Genomic DNA, 24,886 nt, shown 5'->3' with positions numbered 1-24,886 from the left:
TTTCTTTCTCATTATTTTCACTAAATATCTACGAGTCGATAAGTAAGTGTCTTTATATAAATGATGTGAAAAATCAGGTTGGCGAATTATCGAGCCTCTGTGCATACTGCACGAAAATTTAAGATTGTAAAGTCTATTCCTCAAAGTCGATGGTGATCCGTTGGCTTGTTTAATTGTTTTTTTTTTTTGTCTCGTTTTTTTCTCCCTGCCTTTTGTGTAATATTTTATAGTGAAGTAATTGTTAATCGCTTGCAATACAATGTGGATAAACGAACGAGTGTTGTAAAATTCTTAAAAACCTCTCCGAGACTTGTAAATATAATTTTTGAAATAATAGAAAATAATGAAGAAAGAAACGAATGTAAATTGACAATGAATAAAAACCTCATCTTCTTTGTGAATAAACATTTTTTAAAGAACTGAATTTGATTCGTGTTCCACGAATACAACAAAGAGAAAAATATCTGTGTAGTGGTGCAACGTTGTAATTTTATACTTTCATTATTACATAAAAATATAAATAAAATCTAACGATACAGTGGAATGAAGTGAAGTGAAGTGTTTGAAAATTTTCTATGGCCTTAGTCTTTCTTCTTTTGTGAATCATATTTTATGATTGTAACTTGAAAATAATGATAAGTTATTTCCTTTCTAACGTTTGAGCGTTAATCTGAGTGATATTGAGTGAGAATTTAATAATAATAATAATAATAACAATACATTAGATACTTTGAATTTATATCACAGTTGCTAAAAACACATGAATAATAATCTTGAACGATGTGGTATTGTAATACTTTTGTGTTAATTCTGGAATTTGGAATTATACAAAGAAAGAAGAACGGACAAATTGCTCTTCAACGAATAGTCCAGTAACTCTGCAAGTGATTTTTCGTGCGTTTATATTCGTTGAAACGAGTTACTACTTCATGTACGTATAAATTGTGGTGTATCGAAATTGGGAAATGAAGAAAGGGAAGGAAGTAATAACAAAATCGACGAAACGACGTTTTCCGAGAACATAATTCTGACAGAGAAATACTTGAAAAGTTTCTATCGCACAATTTCTTATAATCTATAATCCATTGTGTCCGTTGTTGGCGAAACGTTAAATGATATTTAAAAGAGAATGTAACCGATTGTGAACCGTCGATATTTTCAAGGAAAATACCCCGTGCAATACTAATTGCTGAAACGATGTTGAATTTAGTGATTATTCAGTGCCCGCTTAAAAGATAATAGATATATGTGTGCATATATTTCATTGCGAAGAACGGGATTGAATGTGAGTTGATAGGTTTAAAATCGAAAAAGTGTGTTAAACTGTTTAATAACAAACTGTTTATTCGTTAAATCGAAGAGCTAACGACGGATAAAAAAGAAAAACGTTGAGAAAACAAAAGAAAAAAAAAAGAAGAAGGTGACGAAAATCGAAAATCTCAGACGCGATACAATCTTTCCTAAAATCCGAAAATTAAAAACAAAGACGCTCATAATGCAATATTTTCTAAAATCTGAAATAAAAGAGAAAAACGCTCGGAAAATAAGCAAAAAAAACAAAAGAAGGTGACGAAAGTCGAAAATCTCAAACGCGATAGAATATTGCTTAAAATCACGGAACGTCTGATTGCGCAACTCCGGCTGATCAATAAAATCTATTTTTCATTCGAAAATTCTTAAAAACATCGATATTTCACGATTTATTTCAAACAATTGGTGTATCGAGCCGCGCCTCGTCGTCGTGACCCCTACGCTTTGCACGATGGCTTCGGTTCGAGGCTTTCTCACCTTCTCTTCTCTTCTCTTCTCTTCTCGTTCAGATCATTTCGTATGGATCGAGTTCTCGTCACAAAGTTTCCTCCACCGATCGTCTGTGCTGCCTGTTTATGATCGACGAGTTTGAGCTAAAAACATAAATTTATCGTGATGTGTTGATAATTGATTTCTTTGTCTACGCGACGACGATTATGTGCAACGTTGAACGGTAATTGAAAGAAAGAAACGACTAGGCGTGTCGCTCGAATCGTTATGAAAATCATGAAAACTCCGTTAACTCCGAAACATCTGTCGTGTAATTGGCTTTATTGAAGTTCTCTCGCAGAATATAAAGGAGAATAAAGACACCCGTGAGAATATTCGGCAAGTTTGTAAATATGTACGAAAAACTGTAATTCTTTTTCATAATTCGTCGGTCGTATAAAGAATCAATGTATAATAATAATCGTAATTTTTTTTGTTGGTGTTTGACAGGTAATGTGAAAAATAGTTTAAACTCTTCGACGCAAGCAAAGTAGAGATGAGTCGAAAAGCGAGAATAAATATTGGGGATAAAGTGGTCCGGTGGTGTTAATTTTTCGATTTTTGTCAACAGTCGCGTTCTCCTCGTTCGGATTATTCGCCTTCTACCCAATTCTACAATTAATGTTTTTGTCGTAAATTTTTTGGCTGCTCGGAAATTTACAGTTCCGTCGTGAACAAAGTGCATGGATAATAGTTGCAAGATCTAAAGGTTACGAAGACCAGAAGGTAAAAAAGAGGGAACGTGGGTGCCTCTGGCAAAAATCGAAGGTCGTAATAGAAGTGCGTATTCCGTATATATCGTACGTATACGTCATTGAATAACCAGAGTGGTGAACTGATTATCTCGGTTGTATTGTTTTCGCCAATGTATCAAGTTTATCAACAGAATGTGTTGTCACATGTATTCACACGTATTTTTCGAACTGCCAGTTCCGTTAGAACGATTAGGAGTTTCATCTATCCAGAGAAAGATAGAGATAGAGAACAGAATAGAACAGATCAGATCAGATTTATTTAAATTCTCATGTAGATGCTGGACAACGAAATCTACATTACAATGCAGTAAATGTAAAATAGCGAATTAAAGTCATACTGAAGGTAGTAACGTTATCGTAACGGTGCATGCTGAGGAAAAAACCGTTATTTTGCGTTTTTGGAATTGTTTGAAATTCAGTAAATCCTCATGAAACAAAACACTCGTATTTCCAAATCTTAATTCCTTCGAAATCATTGCAAGATTAAGAAAATATTCATGTTTTCCTCGATGTTTCGTTGCAACAGCATTAATAACTTCAATCTCGTGAATTAAAGCACGGCAGGGGGAATTGGAAGATGGCAGGGGGAGGGGGGAGATGACATTTTTTTTTTCTCTTTCATTTACTCGCGCGTCTGGCCAAAAGCTACGTATGCGTGTACACATGCCGAGTACTATTCACGTCCCTGTTGGCTCCCTGACGCTGCTCGTAACTCGACTCCTAACATGTCGAATTCTAGGAACTAAACCAATAGCGGACCTCCAACTCACGAGTCGGCCGAAACGAGCTCCAAATGCTGATTTTCACTTACCCCCCCCCCCCCCCCCCACGGTGATGCGCATTTGTGCAGGGGGGGTCAACGAATAGTATTTAACCTTTGACGATTTGATATGTTTGGGAGAAAAGGTTAAGAATTCAATTTCTGATAAAAAAAAAAGACAAAACCTAAAACAATTCCCAGCAGAGACGAAAGATTCAGACGTAATCATTCGATCGTTTTACGGGCTTGTCGAATATGTTTTATGAACGGAAATTTAGGCGACGTTTGCTTGCGCCTATCGAAACTTATTTGGTCGAATCAAAATCAGTGGAGAGTCTTCAGACCTCCGGCAAGTTCAACCCGTATCGGAGGCTGGAGATATCGATTGGACAGACAGACTCTCCTTCACTCCCGTTCGTCCCGTTCCTCCCATTGCGCTGCTCTTTTCCTCCATATGTATTTTAAGTATATTATAGGAAGCACTCGTATTAGATACCGGATTTTACACAATCTCCGATACGAATCTTTATCTTTCTCTGTCCTTCAAATTCAAACATTGAAACATATATTACAGGCATTGTATAATCGAGTGTATCTTCCGTACTGTACAATTTTTTCTCTTCCATCTGGAGTAATGGAACACAAGTGGTATCAAATTTTCGCAAATGACAGTGTTTGTTATTGTTTTTGCTTGCGTGCTGTTGTTAATTGAGAAAAGTTAGATGGTGAAAATCGATGTAAAAATGGAGAACATAAGGAAAATAGAGAAAATTTGTTGCGAGTCAAGTTTGTATGTTCAGTTTAGTCCGCACTCTTATTCGCCGCAATGGTAATTGGATTGTATGAAATTTTCAACATCGTGCTGAAAACATTGGGCTTGACTCTTGATACACTCTATAATAATGATAATCATCAATAGCAAATCCAATGACATTAGACGCGAATTTATTTTCAATGATGACATCATTCCTTGTGAGGCAGGGATGCGGTTTTTAAACCATATTCAGCGTTGTCAATTTTTCGTACTTTCATTAATAGCCACACAATCGCAGTTGCAATAATCGGTGCCCAGAGTTTGGAACGATTTCAATTTATTACTCTCCGCCACAGAGTAAAATAGTAAAATACGCTATTCTATAGTAGTAAAAGTTTCTTTTTACGCCTGCACGTTTACGCGAATTCGATGGTTACGAAATTATGACAAGTCGCAACTTTGTATAACAACTTGCAAGTGGGCTCCAAAATTTTTACTTACTAAATCTTCTCCGCGATGTTAATTAGAATTCGAATTGTCGTCTCCGTACGCATAAGGGAGGTACAAGGAAGGTGTTAATTTTCTCAGGCAGTTATCCATGCGATACGCTCACCTACGGTACTTATGTCTACATACCTATAATAATGTATGACGTGCATCACGTGTACGTGCACGCGTCGGATGATCGTAGATGTGGATTGTGGATGTGGATTTACCCGATGGCCGAGGCACCTCGGTCCGTACTAGTTCTACACTAGTTCTACGACAAAAAAAAAAAAAAAAATGTTGACGCGAGTCGAATTCGTGATTCAAATTAATTAAAATTAATCACAACGAAGTTATAAACCATCATTTCGAGTCATACCTTCTTCCCTATTACATACCTGTATTATACCCGCACCGCGTAATGCTGCTTTCCTAAAATTTTGGAAAATAATCGTTATTGGCTTCGAGTACCGTCTGAAAAACTGTACGAAGAGTTTGAATGAATGAGAAGACAGTTGAAGCTAGTAACGTGTTGACTTAACGATAAACGTCGAAAAAAAATCAATATTTTGAAACTTTGGAATACCTTTGAGACAGTTTGGATCAATACATATGAATGGGTATAGTGTTAATATTGCTTATATTGAAGTTTACGGAAAATTTGTAACAATTTTAAACTTGCGACTAACGAGTTTTCCTAAAATGCATCGTTACGTCGGCGTTACGAACTTAAACTAATTCATGAATAAGAGACCCATTTGAATTTCCCACTGATTTACCGCGTACTCTCTTCTCTTTCACGCTAATTATGTTTTGCTGATGGATCTGTAATCTATGCTCAACCGAAACGTCATTTTATACACTTATGTCTGTTGTATAATATAAGTGCAGGACATTATTTATTTATGTTGTAGATACAATAGCATATTATACGTACCTCCTTAATCGCAAACCAATTTCACTCCCAAGACAAATTCCACGAGTTCAATTTCAGTTTTCACGGTTAAATTTTGAATTTTTCTGAACAAGATTTTTAATACGTCGACATTTTTTTCATATTCGTATTCGTCTTTGAATTATATTTGTTACTCCTCTTGTAGGATTCAGCTTTAATTTAATTTATACTAGTTATTTATGTTTTTTACGAGACTGGATCGCGGTCAACAATTTTCGAGGGATGGACGGTTATAAAAATATAAATAAGTTGAAAAATCGAATCGTCACTGGTGGGAGGGGTTTGATATTTCAAAATTTTCGTTCAATTTCTCGAGTGCATAAATTTTAAATACATCCAACTCTGCATTCGCTTAATTGCGAAATGATGATAGTTATACTACATGCCGTATCTTCGTTTTGATTACAGGTGTCGTCGTTACTAGCAGAAAGTAAAAATAACGAGGAAGAGAGAAATAGAGTGAGGCAAGGAAAGATTCCGCACCGACTACAAAGTAAAGAATAGCAGGAAAGAAGAAGACTTGCCGAAGATTATAAAAGTCTGCTCTTCTCGCCCGTATGAAGGAGGATCGCTGGCTAACCTGACCTACCGCAACCGTATCTAACCGAATCAAATCTCTAACCGATACTATATACACACACATATACATATACACGTATATGCGTAAGATGATGACGGAAGAGAAGGTCTTCACGGTAGTGCGGAGTTGAAAGGCTGCTGAAGTGAAACGAGAGATGTGAAGGAAAAAGAAAGAAAGAAAGACAAAAAAAGAAAGAAACAGAAATCAGAAAATAAGACGGGGAAAAAAAGTATCAGGGTTGAACTATTATACAGTTTAATAATCAGTTCGAAATATCGAGAAAGGAAGAATCGTGCGGAAGAGAAGAAAAGAGAGTCGAAGAGATCGGTTCGAAAGATACGATAGGATCGAGCTATTATGATAGAGGGAGATACGCATCAAGATTTGAACATTTTTTTCACCAAAATGATGGGGTTGCGGAAACGCTACGATGATCAACACAGCGGCGTATCAAGTTCAGCGTGTTTTAATAACGAATGCCGATTTGCTATCGACCAGTGTAGTTACTTTATTCGCGAGTCGCGATTATGCATCAGCATCAGCAGCAGCAACAGCAACAGCAGCTTTAGCCACGAATCATAAAGGTGTCAGCCACTGTTGTGAATATAAATAAAAGCCACGAAGAAAAAACAAAGATATGCGGATTTTCGCGCGGTTGACTAAATCGGAAGACGCCGCGAGGAGACAGGGAAGGGCGGACCGCGCGCCGCCAAATCGGTGATTATAGAGACGTGTCGGACATAATATTATTTTCCTCCGTCAATTTGTCTCATCACGTTCTTAAACTGTCCCCGATACTTGGATTATTCACGTTATTATTGTTGTTATTATTATTACTATTAGTGTTGTTGTTATTATTATTGATAATACTATTGTCATTATTATTATTATTATCATCATCATCATCATCATCATCATCGTGATCGTCACTGTTATTATTACCGTTTATATCGTAATCCCTGTTATCTTTATTTTATTATTGTTTCATTTTTATTTTATTCCTTTCAAACCGAGCTAACGAGCCAAGATTTGACAAACGACCGAAGTGTATGGTTGGTGAGAAAATTTTTTTTCTAAATAACTAAGGGATGAGATTAAGTGGTTTTTTTTTTTTCGTTTGTGCGCGTCCGAGCACCGTGTCACGCATACGAAGATTAGAACGTACAGTGAGCAGTATAATAATAATAATAATAACAACAACAACAACAACAATAATAATAACAATTTGAAATAATATTAATAATAATTATGTATCATTAACTGTTAAAAGAGAAAAAAAATGAAACAGAATTTTAAGAATGAGAACAGGACAAAAGATTCAACACATATTATATAAACGTGTCAGATATATAATATTATAAAAGTGATACGTGTCATCTCTATACGCGTAAGTATCTTACATATGTATACGGTGTTTTCTTGTATATAACGTGTATTGGCACACATGCACATTGCGCATGTACGCGAAACTATATGTAACATTCGTGTCTGTGAAGTGAGCTTTCCTGTTTCACTTTATCTACGTTTATTAATTAAATTCTTTAACCGCAATCAGCAAACCGTACATACACATGTGCAACATTGCGCTGTTTCATCGGTAGTACTGAGTAATTTTTTAATTTTGATGTCCACATAGCGTAATAACAACAACAACAACAACAACAACAACAACAACAATAATAATTCAAGTCAATGAATTATTATAATTAGTTTTTTGATTTAAGTGGGTGTAGTGCAAAAGTTTACGTTTATGAACATATAAAAACGTATATATATGTATGTATATACACATATAAACGTATGTGTGTGTATATGTATGTATAAATACTATACAATGAAATAAAGCTTGTTTACAAAGGTTATAAAACGTACGTAATATAATGTGTATAGTATATGTAATATTATAAATAACATTGATGATAATAATTAATTAGGTGGTGCATCGGTGTGAGTTTTAAATGACGAAATTATGAATGAATAATACCTACGAAGATAATAAATAAATAAACAAACGTATAAAGGGATAGAAAAAAAAGTGCGAAAAAACGGAGTGTGCGGGGTGAAATCTTATCGAGTAACCTGTGTGTACACCGTGTATCGTTCTATTAGTGTACGGGACTGCCACATCACTGCAGACAACTAAATTATTCCTCGCATACGACACGCACACTGTAGCTGCGGTTTCTTCAAGTTCCTTCCTGCAATCGCCATCGCCGTCATTGGTGAGTTGATGAGTTTTTATCGATTCAACCTTCTTATATATTATGCCGCGAGGAAACGGTGAAAGTTGGCAGATTGACCGTCCGACTGCGCATGCGCGAGATTCGTTGTATTTTCATGCAGGCTGGCCACCTCAAACTTCAACCGTTAAATTTGGCTTCTAGTAGAGGTTATGTTACGTAACGTGATGCGATTCTGTTTCGTGTTCACCACGTCTTACAATTGAATAATTAACGTACCGATTCGGTAAAGCTTGACAAATTTTTTATTGTTAAATGACTGACGACTGCTACGAGTCATCTCAATTTCATAGCAACTCGCCTGTTCACACCTCATATCCCATTTCGAGTTAGTTGGCTACCCTGTCTTGTTGGCGAAAATATTAGCGGGAGACAATCTCGTCGGACATTCAGGTAGTTTGCCAAGTTTCACCGTTTCCACTCTGTATTATAGGTGTTGGTGTTACATGCTTATTGTTAGATATTAATACGATACGTCCCCATCGAATTTCGCATCACGGAAAATACATACGTCTGCGTATAATGATACTTATCCGAGAAAAACCTCGTATACCCACTAATGATGATTTATTGTGATTCGTGTATATTATCACATGTATGCGGATATCCTTGGATTAGCATGATGTGTATTTTTATTTGAATGCATATTACTATTATTAAACATACGGTACAGTATTCGTGGTGATATGTTCCCGCATAGAGCTGCAGGTTATTATAGAGAAATTATAATAAGAAACTTATACTCAATGCAGGGAATGCATTGATGGGAATTTTGAATATACCTATCATATCTATCTCCCGTATTCATGAAGAGTGACACAATTATAACTACACCTAATTTGATTCGAAAGGACGTAGGTGGTACATACCTATTGCACGGATAGGAAATCAGATATCTGATTCGTAGATTAAGTATGTAGGTGTATAGATGTGCAAAGATGTATAACGAAGTATAGAAACAGTGATTTTACACTATAAATGAGCAATCTAATTTTACGGAGTCGGTTCAGTGCAGGATTAAATGTGCCGACCCATTAATTTTTGACCAGCTTTTTTGAGTAAAAATTTTGATCAGGTGGCAATTTAGTTGTACACTGAAGTGTGCACTCAGCTATGGAGATCCTTCAATTCTTAGGCCCTGGGCCTAATACTGGGCCTCGTTTAAAAGGTCTAATACATTGATCAATATTGTACATAATTTTCATATGCAATATTTGTCGTCGAATTTTTAGCACTTCCTGTCACAGAAAAATGTAATTTTTTGTGTGCGCGTGTGTGGTGTTTTCGTCAAGAAGTCTCATCTTTTCGAAGGTTAAATCCATCTTGAAATGAATCTTTAATAATTACCGAAAAAATGCAAATGGTATAAAAATGAATTGTTTTTATTTTTTGAAAACGTAGACATTCTGGAGTACACCCTGAAATTTTTAGACTAGAACGAAAATGGGATCATATAATATATAACATATAATTATAATGGCACAGATATTCGAGAGATACAGAATATTTTTATTCACAAAATTCGAGATGCGTCGAATACTTATACTGTTTTTATTATAGTCCTATTTTTAACCTATATGTACTGGAAATTTTTATTTCTTAAAAAAATGAAAATTTATTGTCATCTCCGTCGCTTACTTACACAGTTCATACTAAAAATATCGGAAAGCCGCATTTTTCTTCAATTTCTGAGGATGTACTTTTAAAATGTATTTGATATTCCGAAGGATCGGGTTCTTTTTATTTAACAAAAACATATTAGCTCATATTTCTTCCGACAACAGAGAACGCTAAGTATTCAAAAAAACGAAGATCTAGTTTGAAAACGTAATGGAAAATTAATTAGTGCACAACGTTGTTTTTCGTTGCCTAATCGGCTAAAAATTATAGGATTCTTACATTTAGTCCGCACACAAACACACACACACAACATGTCTCTAAATTGCAACAAAATGGAAATATTTACTTAAAAAAATTGATCGAACGTTATCGATTGAAGATTCCAGTAGGTACTGTTGTGAACTTGCCAGTGTCATTGAAAAATCTGTCATTATACATTAAAGTCCGAGAAAAGAATTTTGGCATGTATAATACGTAGATGCTAATTCGGGGAAAAGTTTACGTGTGAAAAATATTTTGATAACATGTTTTATTTCTCTCTTTCATCAATGAATCACAAAAAATTGTACGAAGAAGGAAAAGTTTTTGCGAATCTAGACGTATGTATTAGCAATTCCCCGCAGGGAGAGGCAATACCCATGCCAAGCTCCTCCAACCCAGTCGTCGGTCGGTCCAGACCCAACGGGAATACGCCATCCCCAATATTCCACCCCCCCCTCCCCCTCCCTGCTCCGCGCCCTGAGTTCGCCTAGTCCGCAGTTCCCCTCCACTTTTCCGGCAGGGGTGGGTCGATACTCGGGATCTCTTGTGTAGGTAGGTAGGTAGGTAGGTAGGTAGGTAGGTAGGTAGGTAGGTAGGTACGGCCGTAGCGTCAGAGGAGCTGTATAACCGGTGCTCGGATAATTCCGTCCGGGTCCATACATCGTTTTATACTTTACAAGCAGCCCGTTGCAGATCCGCTCGCGAATATTTTCAAATGCTTCTTGTGGTAATACTGTATGTATATTGGACATAGCCATATGCTGTTGCGGACTTTCTTTTGCAGAGCTCGTTGAGACCTTGAAAACTCTTGAACATAACTTTTCTCTATCCTTAAGAGCATCCGTTTAGCTAGTGTTCGCACAAGTGTGGGATCCCGTTTCGAATTGGCTTACAAATATCGTTATATCTTTGAAACTATTGACATGGTTGTAACGAAATATAGTCTAAAAACTGGCCAGACGCCGTAGCTATCCGCAGAAACAAAAATAATGAAAATCGGTTCGGTAGTTTTGGAGTTATGATCGAACATACGGACGGACAGACAGAGAGACATTGAGTATTATACGATGCGAACTAACCGCTAACGACGGAATGGTTCGTCGTTTGCTATAGTTTAATAATGCGCATGCGCTAGAATCCGAGAGCAGTTATTTGCCAGGGCGACCAATCGTGGGGAACGTAACCTCAAAAATTTGTACAGTTGTCGCTGGCGTTTGTATTCAACACCGACACCTGTGAAAATTTTTAAGGTTACGTAAATCGCTGCGAACTGATGTCTAAATTTATGACGGTTGGTCACCCTGGCAAACAACCGCTCTCTGATTGTAGCGCATGCGGATTAAACTGTAGAAGACAACGGACCATTCTGTCGTTAGAAATTCACACTGTATACGTAGAGATGATGAAAAAAAGATAAGCTTTGACGATTTCTCTTCTAGAACGCGGTTACTTATGGCTTTACATTGTCTTCCATTCGGTACGTTTTTGATTTCATTTTCTGTTTTTTATTTTTATTTTGGTCATTCACGTCTTCTTCACTTTACACTAACATACTGTGTTGGTTCATGGAATTGTTACGTGCCGGCAATTTTTATCTATAATTGTCTCATGGTTATGGATTGTTCGCAGAGCGAGGAGTCGGGCTAACGTGAACCGCAGAGAAATTGAATCTCGATCGGTAAAATTTACTCTTGTGATTTTGCCGAAATACAGGTGTGAATTTTTGATAAAATTTTACACCGTACTGCATAAGTTTAGGCGGATTTTTTCAATGTTGAATTGCCTGCATGGTTTACAAACACGAGTCTGTTTATATATATATTGGACTGTTTTAATCATTTTTATTTTTATTTTACTCTGAGCTCCTCTGCCACAAAAAAGTAAGATTTGATCTCCCAGAGATAATTCTTTAAATAGACGATTCAGTTGTTTGAGGTGCGCAGGATTATTAAAGTGGCTGAAAATCGTGAACGATATTGTAGAGAGAAGAGTAACTTTATTAATCGAAGAGTATAATGATAACATTGGCTCAAAGAGCGAAAACAATTTACTACCTAAATTGTACAGAATCATTAATTGACATGAAATTTCAATAATTTGGACTGAAGAATCAGTTTATTAATAATAAAATGACGATTCGATCATTTATTCAGGCCTCACAGGCGTAAATTAATAAAAAACAGGAAAACATATGTTTGAATATTTTGCTTTTTTCTACTTATTTTCAAATGTATAACTGAGAATACGGGAAAAGGTTATGAGAAATGTTCCATCCAATACCAATGCAAGAGATAAATGATAGAGAGGAGTCAGAAAATTTGATTTATCAAATTACGTAACGTATTTTCTATTTATAATTCCCCGATATTCTGCAATCAAATATATTCGCATGTTTTATGATTTATTTGGCTTGATCGTCGAAAACTCAAGTTTCACCTATTCTGGGTTTTGATAATAAACGAAAATATATCAGAGAAATGTTTAGCCTCAAGTCCACAATTTGGTTACATTATAACCAAGGTTCGCTTACTCTTCTGTATCGTATTATTAGAGATTTCCATCAAGCATGATCGGCCAAAATTTCAAGTACGTTATACTTTTTGACTATTGAATTTGTGCAATACGATGGTATTTTTAATATTATTAAATTATTGCAGGCATAATTTTTGCGGTATGCTACGTCCACACTTTTCTCAAATATCTCCAAACACTCCCAAAAATTCTCGACTTGTTTCAATATCTTCCAAGGTCTCGTACGTAGTATCCTCCCATCATTTCGCTTACTAAACCTTCCCTACGAGAGATTAGTATATTTCCTAATATAACCGTTTCTAGTCACTTTCGAATTCCAAAAGTACATAATTCGTAGTAAAGAGGTTGGTTGACCAAGAAACGATACTTATTAGTAATTTTATTACGAAATTGTCGAACATCGAGTGTTTGTCAAATTATTATATATTCATAACAGATACGAAAATCACATTTGAAATAAAATACTACAAAGCATATGAGAGGATCAAGTATAGATGTTTCATTTTAAATTGCTTCAAATTAATTAAAAAAACCACTAGATTCGATCGCTTTCACCCTACGATAGTACATCTTATTCAGAAGACCATTGTCTGCAAAGTCGAGGCTGAAACGCATTTTTTTTTCAGTATAACCGTTTCAACATTGCTGTTTGTTGATCATAATCAATATCTATCTGTGTTATATTGTGAAATTGAATACGTAACGATACCAATTAGGTGTCCCGTGAGAAAACATTGTGTCAGAGAATTTGGAGAAAATAGTGTACTGGATAACACAAGCCACAGAATAGAACGATATCGAACGATTCTACTTACAGATTTTTAACACTTTTGAAGCGATGTGAAACGATGCATCGATACCTGATATCTTTCCAATAAGTTCCTTTTTTTTTTTTTCTCAAAAATATCTTCGCAGCTCTTAAGAATATAATATTTATTCTATAATAAATACTCAACGTACGTCTATCTCGTGCTAAATTTTATAAAATGTATTGAGTTTTGGCAGATTGATGTTAGTAACGTTATTGCAACGACGCATGTAGAGGATAACCGTTATTTCGCAAAATTTAGACTTGTCCGAAACCCAGTATATACCGTAATAAATCAATAAATGGTCTCATTTTGATAATTTACCTTTATTCAAGTCATTCAAAAATCGGAAAGTAGTCATTTTTTCCCCCAATGTCTCGTTACGATAACCTTACCAACTTTCAACCTCATCCAATATCCTCAATTACACTCCCACGACCACGGTGTGGAATTGATTATAGAAAATAATAATGAAAAAAGTCACGATCGATCTATAGGGAAAGATGTTTGTTGCAGTGCATAATGCGTTAGGTCTGATGGAGATGGAGGTGGGCAAACAAGTCCAGGTCGTGGGTGGACTCGGTGGTCCGGTTGGGGGAGACCTTCACCACCATCATCATCCCCACGGTGGGCATGGGCACCCCCTCGTTACAACGGCCACCTCGCCACGGGTTCAGCCCCAGCACAATCAGCATCCTTCGGCAAGATCAACGCCCGCACAGCTGCTCAGGTAAGGCCAAATACAGTACCATTTATTCAACGAAAATGAGACACACGGATGTGTAAAAGAATGCAAGATAACGTTCCTGCAATCCTCGGCACGATGCATTGTAGATTTCATATCTTATATATCAGACACTGATTATGACTTTTGTTTCCAAGCATTGGTGTTGAATGTAGTACGTCTATCCATGAGGCTGAAGTTGGTAATATTAACGTAACGAAACATCAGGGGAAAAATCATTATTGCGTAGTTTTAGAATAACTGATGAAGATAGCTTTTCAAAGAAAGAGTATATTTTGTTTGTTTGTCGTGGTTTACTGAGTTTTAGACATTGCTAAAGGTGCGATGTAATGATTTTTTCTAAACATGCTTCGTTGCAGTAACGTTACTAACTTCATGCTCATGTCTATCCAGCCTGCTCGTGAATTTGGTGCATAATTCAGTGCTTGGAGAGCAAAAATTATTCATATTTGAATCAGATAAAGTCCATTATTCCTGTTTTGATCTGAGAAAATTTAATACCGTAACCACAACTGAACGCTTTTAACCTCGCACCTTTCGAGTCCTTCAGAGAAGAAATTCCAATTCTTAGTACTGTCAACAAAATGAATGCGACTTCGTGAAAGTTATGATGTCGCCAAAAAAAAAAAAAAAAAGGGGGCGGGGAAACATGTCAACATCACGTGGACAGTGTAATAGTTGCATGAAGTTTTTGATAAAAGCATAATGAATCTGATTTAGCATAACGTCCTGTAATGTTAATTGCTCAACATGTTTTCACTCGCGTAACTATAATTTTAAAGGTGGGACCTCTGGATATGGCTTGTAGAAAAAAAAAATCCATACAACTGTGGGCTTAACATTATCGTTGTGAATAATATTTGCCTAGATAAAACCATCTTATCAGCCTAAAGTTTTATGTTCACGACGTCTTATCTTCAGTTGTATATGTGATATAGTATATTACGTACATGACGATACGTAATTGCAAGATTCTTCTTCACCACGAAAGACAGTGTAAATTTACTCGAATATTACGTGACAATTGATTTTGCGAAGTGCAAGTACTTTACACAAACACACCTGAACTATTCATTTCAATAATTGCAATATTATATGTATATACTGGGCTATAGTTTCGCTTTGAAGCAGATGATTTTGATGACTCAGGGAGATTGTCTGCTCCAACACTGTTAAAGTTGGAGAGAAAAAAAAAGAACAACTGCCTATATTATGTGTATACTGATTTAAAGGATTTATTCAAATGGCTGTTGCGCAATAAGCAAACGAGAGAAATCCGAAGTGTAATTTTTTTTATTTTGGTTAAGGTCAATACACCGGTAAATCGGCGGTAAAGAAAGTACAGGACATCAACGATTAATATAGCCAGGTCAACTATCGATTCAGTTACATACTCCAATTGATGTTTTCGCGTAATAAGTGACGAGGAAATTACCACCAGTCACTTCAATATCGTGGATATTCATTCATACCGTATAGTTCGAGTAACGCTAGTACAAAGCTACACCTTATCTCCAGGGCACGAGGGAATCGGGGTGGAAGGAAAAGTAAATGTGAAACTTGAAATTTCCTTCATTTTCCGCAACAGAGAAGATATTCGTAATCCTCCTTTCTATTCCGTCGCTACAACTGACTTACCTGAGTAGCTTGCTTGCTTCGTATTTTGTTTGCCTTTTGCGTGCCGAGGTTAAGATAGTCGGGCAGTAATTTCGGAAATGTTTAATTCACATGAGTTTTATTTATATAATTTTTTAAGTAATTTTCAACAATCCTGTAAAGTTTAAAAATGATTTACCGTTTGGTTACTGAGTTTTTTTGATTTCAAAGTTGAGCTATTTTACGTCGTGTAGAGATAGAGACTAGGATAAATACTCATAGTTTTGAGTTGGTTGTTTAGAATAATATGTTTAGGATAGGGAAAAAATATTGAATAAGATAAAATGGGTATTCAGGAATAATATATTATCAATCTTTTGTCAGTTTTGTCCGTCATTTAATAGTTGAAAACATAATCTAAAAAAAATTATATTGTAATTTTGGTTTGATTGTACATTTGGCAACGTCGCAAGCATGCACATTACGCATGGTATTTAAATTATTTGTTTTCTGCTTCTTAGATACGGTATTGCTAAAACACTTCGTTTTTATTTATTCTTTGCGAATCTCCCCTTAAATCGTAACTGATCCGACATTTTGATTCACAAAAGTAAAGGTTATAGCATGGTAAACACCCAAGGTTTAAGCAAACACAAGAAAATCACGCGACGTTGCCAAATTTCTTTTCTCATTCGTCGAGGAACACAGTGCTTACGATTATCCGTCGGATGGCGTTACTGTCGCTATCCAACAACCTTAAGGATGAATTATCGGCCTCGACATTCTTAAACAGGAGTTGTATAAAAACAAAAAACAAAAAAATAGAGAACTGTTTGTAAAATCTCCAGCAATGTTATTTGCTATAACGATACTGAACAAGACTAACATTCACCTAACACAAGATAAGATATCTAAAACTTAAGAGAAGGTTTTATCATTAGCTAGATCAAAATGCTTAAACTCTTGCGTTTTTCACCCGCTTCTAATGTTTTAGGGCTTATTTTCATCACGATAGAGATCTCCAATTATCGGCTGATAATAATTTAACAACTGATTATCTTCAGAGTGGATAAAAATAGATTTGTGTAAGTACGGTAAAACAGATGTTCGTCGACAAATGTAAGACTTCTTTAACGTTTTTCAGACAATTTGTAGAAATCTAGCTAGCTAACAACATGCCCAAATATTAGAATTGGGTTAAAAAAAAAACTAGGGTTTTCTAATCATGAAACCTTATCTCAAGTTATCGACATATTGCTATGTGATCTTCGAATTTTCTCGCATAGATTAATTTAAACGACATATCAGAGATGTGGTTCAATTCGTGCTCGCTAACAACGGAGGTTTTTACAACGGTTTTCTCTCTCTCTCCTTGCTTTTGATTCGGGCGAATCGTTCGACTCAACCTTAAAATTGACCATTCGTAGTGCATGTAACGCAGTAGGCATTACTTACTCGTAGAGGCCAAGTTGTCGGCGAAACGCAAGGAAGCGTAGGCCGTAAATGTGGATGCTCAACGACGACGACGACTTGGATAGATCGGAGATAGCTGGTGAGCTCGAGGCCACTGCAGGCTAGCGGATTCCTACGAAGCCTAGAAACTCATAAGAGCTATTCTATTCCATTCCATCCTATACAGTCTATAAGTTGCGACGACCCGTTCGCATGAGAAATCGCTTCGTGAATCGTTCAACAACCTGTCGATGATAAAACAACCGCTTCGAGTCAGCCAATGCATCATACATGCTCATATATTATATCTAGGTATCTAGTTTTAACCTTCGCAATACTGTCCATCCGGCGGCTTGGACTTGTAACTGTACTTTAGTTGGAGATATTTTTACATCAGTTGTATAAAAGTACGTCTTACATCAGGTTGATATTCGTAACCTTCATGTAGGATAGGATGAACCGTTTTCGGCCATCTTAGTATCGTATAATGTAGTCATCGATTGATCCATTTGTGGTGGTCATATCAATTACGTGTGCAGAAAGGCGTGGCCACAAATGACATACAGAAGTATTTCGCCAGCTTTGATCATAGTAGTATTTGATTTATAAAACATTGGGCGTTGAACAGTTCCGTTTAATATTACCTGTAGAGTAAATTTTTATAGTTAATACAATAATCGAACAGATTGATTTTATCGCTTATAGAAACAAGTAATACATTCAACAACTGTACTGCCAGGAGTGGTGCATTTAGACCATATAAATTTGCATTTTTAGGGGACATCGTTTCGTTATTTTGCGCAGTGTTAGGATTGTCTGAAATTCAGTGAATCGTATAACAGTTGAAAACATAGCCTGCCTACTTTACCAATCCATTTCCATCGAAGTTTTCCTCAAGTTGAAAAATAGTACGTTTCTTTCAATGTTTCGTTACACTATAACGTGACTAACTTTAACCTCCTAACGGCGCCGGTCGATTTCAGGTCGACTCCTATGGTGATAAAAGAATTTGTCTTCTAGACGCGAAATTATAGTATTACGGCTTCACACTAACGTTGTACGTAAAAATTGTAAGGTCTACAGAAAATCGGTTTCTCTACAGATCTCGATGTGGCGACACTATCCGATAATTATGAACGACAACGTTGTTATAACTTACCATTTGTTTGGCTTGCCAACATCCGTCTAGGTATAGGCTATTCGAGAACACGTTACTCTACTTCTCTGTTTCTCTTTCATTTTTATTTTTGACCTTTGTCGCAACGCGTGTACACTAATATTTACTGCATCTATAAAAATATAGGTATATATACGTACATACAGTAAACCGTGATTGGTATAATAATACTCGCAATTGTACACAACAAATGTTATACTTCCTTGACAATGAGATAGTGATACGTGTGTACATATAACAGATATCAAAATAGGATCTAAATCTCATCTCTGCCTATATAAAACTGAACGTCTATTTTATGTCTGTATGTTCGCTTATAACTTCAGAACTACTCGTCCGATTTTGATTATTTTTTCTCTGTGGATAGCCACAATATGTGGCCAAGTTTTAGTTTATATTTTATTACAATCAGATCAATAGTTTTAGAGATATAAAGATATTTGTAGACCCGTTCGGAAGTGTATCCCAGACTTATGCGAGCTCTGATTAAACTCTTACAGACAGAGGAAAGTTACGTTCAGTTTTCAGGGTCTCTACGAGCTCCACAAGAAAAAAGTCCGCGAGAGTATATGGCTTATATGTTTAATAGTTTTACCGCAAGAAACATTTGAATATATTGAAAATCTTTGGTAGGATCTTATTTTCACCACAATGATCGCCGAATGCCGCGTGACGAGTGCGTCGAGAAGGATCTGATTCCTGTACGTGTATATATATATATGTGTGTGTATATATATATATATATATATATATATATATATATATATATACACATACACACATACATATGTATGTATATATGTATACATAATTTTATTCCGTGCGAGTTATATAGCGGATGTGCCTTTTTCGTTGGTTTGCTTTTCTTCATCTTTTTTTCCTCCATCTCTTCCTCACACGGTATGCGCGTAGATATTTTTTTGTGCGTGTACGATTATATGATTTTCGGTTCCTTTTGCGTATTTATATATTTCCTTTTTTTTTTTTTTTTTTTATTTTTTGTTTTTTATCGTTTGTTTTGTTTGCGCGCCGGTTCTCGCCTGACGATCGTTGTTCCTGCACGAGGCGCGCGGGAATTTCGCAAGTTATCGCAAATCGAGCCTGCTCCCGGGTGTTTTATACGCGAGAGACCGCCTCGATTTATCCTTCGTCGTTTATGTCCCTCTAACCTTTGCGCCGTGTTGCCGTGCTTCTCCTCCTCCTCCTCCTTCTCCTCCTACTTCTTTTCGGTGGGACAAGAAGCTCTCTAGACTTGGCAACAACGCGCCTGATTACGTGCCGGTAGCGAAGTATACGAGCGGCCAACGCACGTGTTCAACAGCTGACCGTAAAGTTCAATCACTTTCGCGTTTCTTGCAGCTAAGTTCAGATTATTATCGTTGATATTGACGACACGCTGCTGCTTTTATATCCATTGCAGGATGTTCATTATTCTATATTTCAATACGTGTGTATGGGAATGCAAAATAGTTTCTCAACCTAGTCCTTTTTGTATACGTACGATGAATTTAAAAATTACGATAACAAAGGATTCGCATGAATTTTTAAGAAAGTACTATTAAGTTTCATAAATATACACGTAACGGGCATCGATTACTCTATTTCACTGTAATTCTTGTTCCGATTTGATGAATATAATACTTTGATATTGCTCCAATACTTTTTTTTTTATTGTTTGCAAAAACGAGGTCCGGTAATCATGCACCATTAGATGTGAGTCTCTCACTCGTGTACGTTTCAAGTACTACTTATCTATACTCAAGAGTTTTTCTCGAAAGAACCTGTCCGACAATTGCAACTCAGCTAGTTTATAAGCGTAGCCAACTTCGTAAAAATGTTATCAGCATGGTAGGCAATGTGGTTCTTAATAGGCGAAAAATTATGGTTGACTATCACTTGTCAACCGGGCGATTCTAGGGAATTTGTTTCTGTCAGCTAAGGTTTGCTTCAGGCTGTGAGCCGCTCAAAATTAAGCAAGTTCAATCGCGCGCGCTACGAGCAAGTCCTTTCAAGAAAAATTCTCACTATATGTAGGCGCGTATTATATACATATACCTATGTTGGTTACATCGCTAAATGATAATAATAATAGTGATAATAACAAACATGAATACGTTATTATACATTACTTACATATTAATTATATTCATTCTCGTGTATTACCCGGGTGTATAACTGACAATGACCGAGCGTCATACCCGCAGCATAGAAAATTTACGAATTATTATTAGTATTATTATTATTATTGTTGTTGTTGGTGTTATTGTTATTATTGTTATTATTAAATCGATTTATTAGGTGTTCTACAATTCACTGTGCACTTTAGATGTAAGTGAAGTAGAGAACATAAAAATTAAAGACTCTTTTCAAGCAGAACAGTTTCAATTTAGAGAACGGGACAAACACAACAGAGATCTCTCAGTAAGTAACATTGAATGTGCAGATTACTTTGTGAAAAATTTGACAGCTCCGAGTCCATAAACGTGGACAATCACTGATTAATTACAGGCGTCCTCATGATGCGAAAAAGTTACCTAAAACTCAACATTCCAGCCTGTTGATCATCAGCAATATTGATGATATATTATTTATACCTTCCGAAAAATGATCAAATTATACATTTTTTCCAAATACATGCTTCAAAGTCGATGGAATCGTTGAAATTCAAACAAGACAACGACTCGATTTCGAAAGAATTGATTAAATATTCATCACGGAAATTTTTGGACGACGTCTGCAGAGCTTCGCGAAAGCACTACCAAAGAATAATGTAGAGATCTATATACCTAAGCAGAATTGAAAGAATCGTCACATGCAGCAGGGGCTGACGGTTAAGAAGATAACGAGCACACTTCTCCTGCACTGGCAGCTTTTTCGGGACGCACGGAACCTTGAACTACACTTCTTGTGATTATCTATTACTTTTTCAGTTTATGTCCAAGTTTTTGCGGAACGATATATCCGACAACACGATATTCGGTGATTTGAAGCGCGGAATCTTTGCCCAATTTCATAATTTGTCATAATTTATTATCTCTCGTTCGCCGTAGGTACATTAGTTCCTTACTCGTGAGTTTTTAACTTTATTGCTTGTCAACGGGTGACAGTGCAGACTCTATTCGTATTCACGACAACAACCAATCGAACTTGTGAGTCAAATGAAATTCCCGCGACGTGCTTCTTTGTCCCCCCCCGCTCGCACGTTGTCTCGAGAGCCATTGAATGATAATTTGCAGGAATATAGGTAGTATATTAATACAACAGTGAGTTTGCAGACACCTGCGCATCCTCAACGTTGTACATCTGCCTGAATATTTCCAAGTTTCAACCATCACTGATTTCTCACCTTCTCTTGGTACTTTATATCTATAATACGACTCGCGCTTGTCGTTTATAGATCACTCATGTATAGAAGTAACGAACTATAGCAATTAAACGTCCGGTTTACCGTACAATTAGACAATCATCTGTCTAATTTATATTATTTCAGATTATAGCAATGTGTGGGGTTTCTTTTTGCTGGTACAATTAGGTCCAAACGTTAGTTTTTTTTTAACACAAGTCGACAAAGTGCTCAAGTTGTATCGTGTGACTTTACTATCTGTAATATCGTATAAAAATGTACAATCATTCCAGTTTTTTAGCGAAATTTTACAAAATCATAGTATAGTACAATTTGACTGTTGGACTGGTTCAATTTCAATATAAATAATAACATATTTGGTCTCGTAGGTCTTGAAAATTCGACTTCAGTCCGTCATTTTGCACAAGAGTTATTAAGCTCTGATATTTTTTAAATATCGTGTTTTGGTTGCTCCAACGTAAAAAAAGTTGGTATAATTTTAGAAAATAATTTAAGCATCTGCACTATTTGGATTCATATACCTATCGAGAGTTCTTTTCGAAAGATCATGCTCGACAATTGCAAATCGTCTAAATTATAAGCGTAGCCAACTTCGTAAAAATGTTACCAGCATGGTGGGCAGAATTACCAATATGTAGCTGATCGCGGCGACGCCGTGAACTGGTCGTTCTTAATGGGTTGTTAACCAATCGATTCTAGGGAATTTGTACTTGTCAGCGAAGGATTGCTTCAGGCTGCGAGCCCGGATGTTAGCCAATCAAAATTAAGCAAGTTGGATTACACGCGCTACGAGCAGATCCTTTCGAGAAGAACTCTCGGTATAATATAAGAGGATATTCACGACTACATTTTGGGAATTTTTGCAACCAAACTGAATCTAAAATCCAATACTTAATACATCGGGGCGATGGTGTCCAAAACTCATTTCTAAACCTTGCCCAACAAAAAATACGAGAAAGGGTATTGCCCTGAATCTGAAACAGTGTAATGTTTATTACACACACACACACACACACGCATTTATATTGCATGTATATTATACAACTTGGTAGCCCCGTGTGCCGGAGTTGTTCATTAAAATTTCAAAGTACGACACGGATTCGAAGACAGAGAACGCAAACGAAAAAAGGATAGAGAAAATGAGAGAAAAAAGGTTGAAGGCATGTATGGGGGAGAGGGGGAGGGATAAGGGGGCGCGATGACTGGACGGTCACGCGGAGGGGATTGGAGGGACTTTCAAGGACGCGACGGTTTTTTCGGCCCAGAGGTTTGAACACTAATTTCAACAGCGACGTATATATACGTATACCTAATACCTACCTACCAACTGCAGCGTACACACATACACAAACGCGTACAGCTAGTTGTAATCATACATACGAGACTTGGTGCAGCGTATGCATCGAGTATACGTCATGGAATACGCAGGGTACATAGAGGACTGTGAGGCGTAAGTTTTGAACGTTTACTCGCGGTGCATGCACGAGTATACAATATACATATATCAAGAGACGCCGACGTTCAATTATATTTGCATCAGTAGATATTATTACACTGTCCGTAGATATTCTTCGCATATTGCCGAGTCCAATATTCATTCATATACAGTGCGTGTGTGTCGTGCATGTAGGCGACGTTAAGAATTACGTTCATTTCTCCTTGAACCTACAGAGAGAAGAGTGGAGTCTTCTGTATAGTCATGACCGCGGTTAATACATATAATATACATAGATATGTGTATGTGTATGTATTGAAGATATGTAATACTTTTACCAACGAGTCCTCAAGATTACAATGTGTGTGTGTGTACATATATATTTATTTATTCCGCGAGAGGGCTATCGTATTGTTTTGTATACGCTAGAGTAAATTGTTATTTTTATACCGCGCGCTCGAGTCACCTCACCATCGGCCATAGTACGCGTATATATATGTATATATATATATATGGGGCATTCTAGAAGATCTCGACCTGGCCATGACTCCTACCGGATCATAGCGAAATCACTGTTCACTATATAAACAATTTTCATGAAATTTGTAGAGTTAATACTTCGGAATCGAAAAATACAAAATTTTAAGCGTGGAGTCGGGTGAATTTTATTAGCGCGTATTTATTGTACCTAATATGCGAAATACGAGGGAATCAATTAAAATAACTAATTTTAATACAACAGGAAAATAAAGAAAAACAAAGATTGGGAGGGAATAATTCTTTATCAGGATTTGATGCATACGATTCTTTGTACAACAAAAGTATGTTACACGGTTCTTTACGAAGCCCGAAATTGACGTTAGGGTCGCGTAATGTCAGATTTATTTGCTACAGCGCATGCGCGCAGTTATAGGAGTTAAAAGTGGTCCTTTCTGTACTCCGCACATGCGCATTCGCAGACTCATTTGACTGTCATAGAAACTGGTACTTTGTGTACGGAAAACACGCATGGAAAAATGCGTAAAACCTGCTCACGTCATGTAAACTCGATTTTCAGCATTGACGCTGGGTAACTTCTGGAATTGTTTTCCAAGTTCTGAATATCCGCCGGAATTTACGTAGAGTTAGGCTGGGTTGCAATTGTCAACTTCTTTTGTTGCGATAGCGCTAAGCGACATGCGGTGGGTGACTTCTCGTTGTATGCAATAATTATAATATACTTTCCCACATTATCCTTTCCGTCCATATAATGTCGTAAAGATATCTAAAGTATATCGTAACTCTAAAGAATCTGGAATCGATTATACCTCTCGTGTTTTAAAATCCGTCAGGTAATTATATTGTAGTTTCGAGGAAATTGTGGCGTAAAAAGGAAAGGAGAATGTTAATATTGGAAATACCGCCTCACAATCAGTTTTACGATTTCACGTCATTACTGTCATAACATGTGGGATGACTTGACTGTTCGTTGCGAAAAACAAATATTTACCTACTCAATCAATTAAAGACGACATTATTTGTGAATTGAATTCACGCAACATGTATGTTTTTAAGGAAAAAGTATG

General features: G+C 36.5%; 1 protein-coding gene across 15 annotated transcripts in view; it reads left to right on the top strand.

Annotated features, from left to right (window-relative positions):
- Positions 1-24,886, top strand: part of Smr (Smrter) — an 84,281-nt gene that overhangs the window by 6,095 nt on the left and 53,300 nt on the right. For 5 of the 15 annotated variants that reach the window (XM_069133682.1, XM_069133681.1, XM_069133686.1 and 2 more), the window contains exons 2-3: positions 5,919-8,312; positions 14,056-14,282. In XM_069133682.1, coding sequence (XP_068989783.1) covers positions 14,056-14,282 — 227 coding nt within the window. In that variant the 5' untranslated portion in view covers positions 5,919-8,312. Of the gene's footprint in view, positions 1-2,505; positions 2,527-5,918; positions 8,313-14,055; positions 14,283-24,886 lie in introns of those variants that run through there. The other 10 variants (XM_069133680.1, XM_046611238.2, XM_069133677.1 and 7 more) reach the window with 10 other exon arrangements.

The sequence above is a fragment of the Neodiprion pinetum genome, chromosome 2 (assembly GCF_021155775.2).
Source record: "Neodiprion pinetum isolate iyNeoPine1 chromosome 2, iyNeoPine1.2, whole genome shotgun sequence".
In the NCBI taxonomy this organism is placed as follows: domain Eukaryota; kingdom Metazoa; phylum Arthropoda; class Insecta; order Hymenoptera; family Diprionidae; genus Neodiprion; species Neodiprion pinetum.
The sequence above is the reverse complement of the archived record's forward strand: the minus strand, read 5'-3'. Positions and strand labels throughout refer to the sequence as shown.